This window comes from Stegastes partitus, unplaced genomic scaffold (assembly GCF_000690725.1).
Source record: "Stegastes partitus isolate 25-593 unplaced genomic scaffold, Stegastes_partitus-1.0.2 Scaffold122, whole genome shotgun sequence".
Lineage (NCBI taxonomy): Eukaryota > Metazoa > Chordata > Actinopteri > Pomacentridae > Stegastes > Stegastes partitus.
This window is the reverse complement of record NW_007577853.1, coordinates 424929-430928: the sequence shown is the minus strand read 5'-3', so window position 1 is coordinate 430928 and position 6000 is coordinate 424929. Positions and strand designations below refer to the sequence as shown.

The 6000-nt window shown below is 44.6% G+C and overlaps 1 protein-coding gene across 1 annotated transcript in view; it reads right to left on the bottom strand.

The window, feature by feature from the left end:
- Positions 1-667: 667 nt before the first annotated feature.
- The window catches only part of LOC103354834 (protein shisa-6 homolog), a 72532-nt gene continuing 67199 nt past the window's right edge, over positions 668-6000 (bottom strand). Inside the window, exons 7-9 of the mRNA XM_008278387.1 lie at positions 4143-4295; positions 1753-1856; positions 668-1525 (exon numbers count right to left, since the gene is read on the bottom strand). Of these exons, the coding sequence (XP_008276609.1) occupies positions 668-1525; positions 1753-1856; positions 4143-4295 (1115 nt within the window). The remainder of the gene's footprint in view (positions 1526-1752; positions 1857-4142; positions 4296-6000) is intronic.

The window sequence follows — 6000 nt, the reverse complement described above, 5'->3', positions numbered from 1 at the left end:
AGAAGTGCTGATAACATCCATTTCTCTCATTGAGATTCTCTAGAGCTATGAGGAGGACAGGGCGTACAAATGGCTGTTTTTTTATTCATTTATTTATATATTTATAAAGTAATTACAGGCTCATCCTAGTTCGTCACCTGTGATGGTGTTGTGTTGCACAACAGAAGTTACGAAGGAATCGGTTCTTGTGTTTAACCATGCAAAGCCCTTTAAGATTTGCCAGAAAAGGTCACAGAATAGATTTGTTGGACAAAAGGGGCTGATAAAGGCTTAAACAGACACTATCAGTGTTTTCCCACTAAAACATACACAGAATGAGGCCGAAGCCTGTGGATGAATAGGATAATTTAGACAGTGGAAATAATAGTAGGCAAGTTAGCTGGATAATACTACACCTCCCCCATCCACAACCCTCTCTGGCTTCAGATCTAGCTGGGCCTGTGTATGTAGTGTACAGTGTAGCTCGTTTTTCCGGTCTCTCACAGTAAGTTAGTGGATGTTCTTGGTCCTGGAATCTCTGACTGTGCAGGAACCTCAGTCAAAGAAAGTAAAATCGCCACTATTCTACTCTAAAAGAAGGCCAGTGTATCCACGTACCTCTGTCAACCCAACCCCCGGCACACAACAGTGCTTCTTCCCATGCAGTTCAAGTAGTCCCTGGCTTCTGTTACACAGTCACCTCAGTCTTGCTGCCTGTGCGGTAGTGCTGTGGCTGTTGTTGCTGCTGCTGGTGGTGCTGTGGGATGTAGTGGAGCTGTTCCACAGTGTGAGTCCGTCTAGAGGCAAACGCCTGCCTCTTGTTTGCTGTCTGGTTCATGGCTAAAGTGTTGGAGTGTCCGGTTCCTCCTGCTCCTTGTGCCCCACTGCCACCGCCACCACCACCATTGTTAGAGGGACTAGGATGGGAGTGCATTTTGGTCATCTTGTAGCGATCCATGAGAGGCGTGGTTGGTATGAACACGTCTGTGTGTGAGATGGCACGTGACATTGACTTGTCGCTGCCACGAAACCCACCAGAGATGCTACTGACCATGCCACGCTTCAACGACAACATCAGCTTGTCTGGCGAGAGCAGAGGATCCTGGGATAGGAGGCGGTCTTGTGAGTACAGGCGATCTTGTGAATAGAGGCGGTCCTGGGAGTAGTGGCGATCTTTTGAGTAGAGGTGGTCCTGCGACAGGAGTCGGTCCTTGGAGTACATGCGGTCCTTGGAGTACAGGCGATCTTGGGAGGTGTGGCGGTCCTGTGGGAGAAGACGCTCCTGGGATCGAAGACGTTCAGCAGACAGGAGCTGTTCATCTGAGAGGATTCTACCTCCGTATGGGGACATACCATTAGAAGACATGCTGTATTCCTGTTGTGGGGCCCTTTGCGGGGACAGGACGCGATCCTGGGACATTGCCCTTTGGACACGACGGGGCCTCTGCCTTTGCTGAGACTGCTGCTGTGAGGACTGCGACTGGGAAGGGGCCTGGGAGATGGAGGACTGCGGGGGCTGGCTCTGGAGCTGCTGCTGTTCCCGGTGCTGTTGAGCAAAAGATGAATGAGGTGAGTTTATTCATAAGCTGAGGGCTAAAAGCTCCGCCACCCACTACTGCAGAAGTAAAAGCCAAGCTATACAGCTTCTAACATATTCAAATCTGGAGACCCAGAGATAGCACTTGTGCTTTGCCTCATAGATGCATCAAAATTGCAAAGTACATGACCTCGTTTTGAAGCCTGTGCACTTAAATTGAACACTCGTGTACCCACCTGTTCTTGACTCATTTTGAGAACATGCAAGGGAAGAGTGCCTCTTGCTGCCAGATCAGGCAGGTGGCGCTTCCGAGTGTAGTAGTCTTCAACTTCTTTATCTGCTGCAGAGAAGATGGGAATAAAGAAACAGAAGCAAAGGGTGAAGAGGAGATTCAGGGAGTGAAAGAAAGAGAAAACACGGGTAGGTGTTAGAATGCAAGGGAGAAGTCGGATAAAGTGGAATTGGAGAGCATTGCACACAATGCAGAGAATAGTGTTGGCGAACCCATCTCTGTTTCACCTTTCCAAGCTCATGGAGGGGAATAGAAAATAGAGGCAGAGGATCACAGTCAGACAATATTACATGCTAGGCACATAACATCCACATATCCAGGCTTCATCTGGGATTCTACAGGCAGCTCTGGCTGTGGGGGCAAACTTTCCAAAGGTCATGTGAAAGTCTATAAACAAACATCATCAAATCATACATACATGAAGCACGCAGGCACCTCATATTTACATGCTGGAAAGCTAATTGTAAGACTGCACAATTATGTCAACACTGAGAACTGCAAGTGTTTTAATATCCTCTAGTGGATGTTTCATCCGTATTCATGTGTGCAACCAAAAACTAAACAAACAAGAAAACATGCATTCAGAAGCAGTTCAAAAAGACAAGAATACATTTCCAGAGACAACAGAGTGTAGGAGTGAATTTAGCATCAAATTCATGCCACACAACACAAATCCATGCATAAAGACTTGTCTCTGAATACATTACCACACACACAGTGACGCACATTTACAAGAACTCTGTCAAACATCTTGTGAAAAAGACAGCTGCACAAACCATTCAAATATGGAAATATTTATAAGTCAATGAATGAATGACCGTGCATGAATGTTTAACTGTCATTCGCAGTTCGAGGTGAATGCCAGTGTCATTTATATGGCGGGAATAAATTGTGGAGAGCAGACCTCTCCACCTTATTCAGATGACTTTTGAGTGTGAGCCTGCCTTTTTCAATAATGGGTGAAGCAGTGCTCACACCACCTGTCCAGATTACACTCAGCCAAAATCCCCATCAGCAGCGAGCCACGGGTGCTTGCTGCAAATCGATTCATTATGAGAGATAATAAAAACAAGATGTTCCTTTCTCAAGCATAATAGTCTTCAAGGTCTGGGCAGGGCATTGCAAACTCATCAACCATATTACCATGGAGTGAATGAATAACTCGCGCTGTATACTGTCCTGCACTGCAATGGGCTAAATGCTTTTTCTTCAGTTTGATACCAATTTGCATTAATAAGCAGTAGCATTCTTCTCTTTTATTATCTCAACAATGAAAACGCTGTTCTATCTTCCCTCCAGCACAATCCAACATGATCTATCAGTGTGCCGACACTAGTTGAGCAACAAAAAGAAACGGCAGAGCCTTTTGGCTATTTGCTGCAACAAATAATTTGCTTTGGAAGCAGAAAGAAAGTTTGGAAGACTGAAGGACACTGCCTAAGGATATTTTCCCATTTGAACGCTGTCTCTTTGCTGGGCTTCTATCTCTGACTATTTGAATTCATTTTGTTTTGTTTTACCACCCATCAGAAACTATTATGTTAATTTTCACAAGCATTCCTCAAGTAAAAAGATGGTAATGCTTTTTGTTTTTTTTCTCTCGTTCAGTGCAACTGAGAACCAGTAAATAGCACTGCGTCCTGCAAATCCATTGTACCATTTAGTTTGATGGTGCCTGGCAGCTACAAGTAGGAGCCAGTGTGGATTGAGCCCTGACGGGATGAGTTGTAAGATCGTCATCCCTCATTTTGACTGCAAGCCAGCAGTGAAGTGGGGCAGTTGTGATGAAATTACACAAGCCTTAAGGAATATTTGCGTTTCACTTAGAGAATATCATGAGATGAGACCTCATTACGCAGCAGAAATCCAGCGTAGCACCACTAAATCAATACCGAGCCGGGCCAGGCACACGAAGCCGCTTAATGTACTTATACGCTCCAAGAGAAATAGTGGCTGCAGCCTTTAAGTGGAGACAAGGGACGCATGGAATATCAATGACTCATAGTCTCTTTTTGAGATGACTAGGCTGATTTCGTGAAGGATCAGAGGAGAGAAATGGATACTTTCTGATTCGGATTCAAAGCTCTCTCCATCCACTCAAATGTTTACTCTAACGGGAGCTGCGAAATCTCCAGAAAAATGTGTATGAGTGCTTTTATCTACTGTTTGATGTCCTCGGTACAGGCAGATCATTTTCACAGCTGAAGCACTTTGGAGGCCCTCAGTAAGTCCCTGCCAGGAGTCGGGACAGCAAACTTAATGCAGTACTCTTATCATGCAGGGCATCAGGGCAGGGAGCCTACTCTTGCATTAGTGCAGTGAACTTGGACCTACTGAGTTTCTTCAGGGACGAGAACCGGTTGAGGTCGGCTTTGACGGCCACCTCGTAGGAGGGTGGCAGGTGTGACAGGCTCTGGAAGGAGCGTGAGAAAGACAGGTCGTAGGGCTCCGTCTGCGACGTCAGGATACCACTTATCCGATTATTTTCTGGAGACACATACGTACATATACAGAGACAGAAGAGGGAAGAGGAAAAAATGGGCAGGCTGCCTTCCCCTAACCCCCATCCCCCCCGAAAAAACCTCGCAAAAATGAGGCCCCAGGCAACCGGCACAGAAGACCACCTGCTGAAGTAGAAAAAAAAGGAGTAAGCTGGCAGACAGGCTGGAGTTTTAGTTATACAAATATTTCCTGGAGGCAGAGGTGCTGTAAAATAATCTCTGAAACCATCTCATCAGTATAAAGTAATAATTCATGGTTGGATTCATGAAAGCTCAGTTATTATTGTGCAAGTGCATTCAGTTGAGCAGGAAGTAAATAATTCACTGTTGTTGCCTGGGCGGTTATTGAGAACATTGAGGACATTCTCTTCATCATTTCTGGGACTTTGGAGGTTGTAACGATCAAATAGACTGAAGCATGAGTTCTTAGTAGCTGGTCTTGGTTCAGTTTTATGAGCACGACTGGGTTGGAGTTCAACAGCTTAGTCATCATACTTTAGTACACATCATTTTCAAACTCAAAAAGTTGATGCACATTAATATACATTAATGTTAGAAGATACAGATTTCTCAAACTCATCAGTAGTTCTCGGCACCCTGAGGTGCTATAGAGACACTGCAGGGGGGGGAGGCCACAGAGAAGAATGCTGAGTGTGCTTACAGTTGCATGAATATAAAAAAGTACTCCGATGTGAGCACTGCTATCTTGTAAACCTGAATCTTTCCTTTATTTCAACAAAATTTTGCTTGATTTGTTTCATTAGCAGTTTTCCTGGTATTGGAAATAAGTGATGAAAATGCACTTGAGCAGGGTGGACTGGGGTCATCTTTTTTAACTTCTTAAGAGGGTTACGAACCACTTTGTTGGTCTCAGTTATTTACAAAAACACAACTCGCAGTGTAGAGGGATAATGCAGAGTTGTGCTTCATTGTCTTGCAAACACTCTTTGGCCTGGTACAGATACGTTTCATTCTGCCCTGTTTGCAAGTAATGCAATAATGTCAATCGGCAGATTTTAAAGCTGTCACTTTTAATAGGAGTAGAATCTAGTGCAGATCCTGTTGCTGCATCAGTAACCTTAACAATGAATGATAAGCATTCACAAAATACCATGAAGCAACGTTAGCCGTTTGATATCACATACAGAAAAGATGTGGCTCAAGGTATGAAAGTAGCGAAAACAAACCAACCCAAAAGTCAAATTCTGGACGTGACCAGCTAGTTCTACGTTACAGACTGAAGTTGGCTGTTTTTAGGCCAAAAACATGATTAAAGGCAATCTTCAGGCTGAATTATCGCCTGTATTAAAACGGCCTTGAAGTAGTTTATTTGACGCATGATAAAATATATACAAAATGTCATTTGATAGTGCAAAATAATGTCTGTACATCCCTCGTCGTTGTTCTATATGTGGTCAGATGTTAGTATAATCAGCAGTAGGACTTAGTGTTATTTATCCTAATCTTGCCTTTCAGGTTCAGCACTACTTATTGAAGAAAACAGTGTCACCCAGCCAGTAAATTGAGCGTCTGCCTTTGAGAAATGGTTGCATATCTAAAACTCCAACTTGCTGGTGGCGGGGATGGGGGGGTTTAGGCGGACACACCAGGCACTCAGCGAGCGCCCGGCGTGGGACTGACTTGACAGGTGACGTGGTGGTTTGACGGGAGAAGACAGCGGTCCAAAAAAG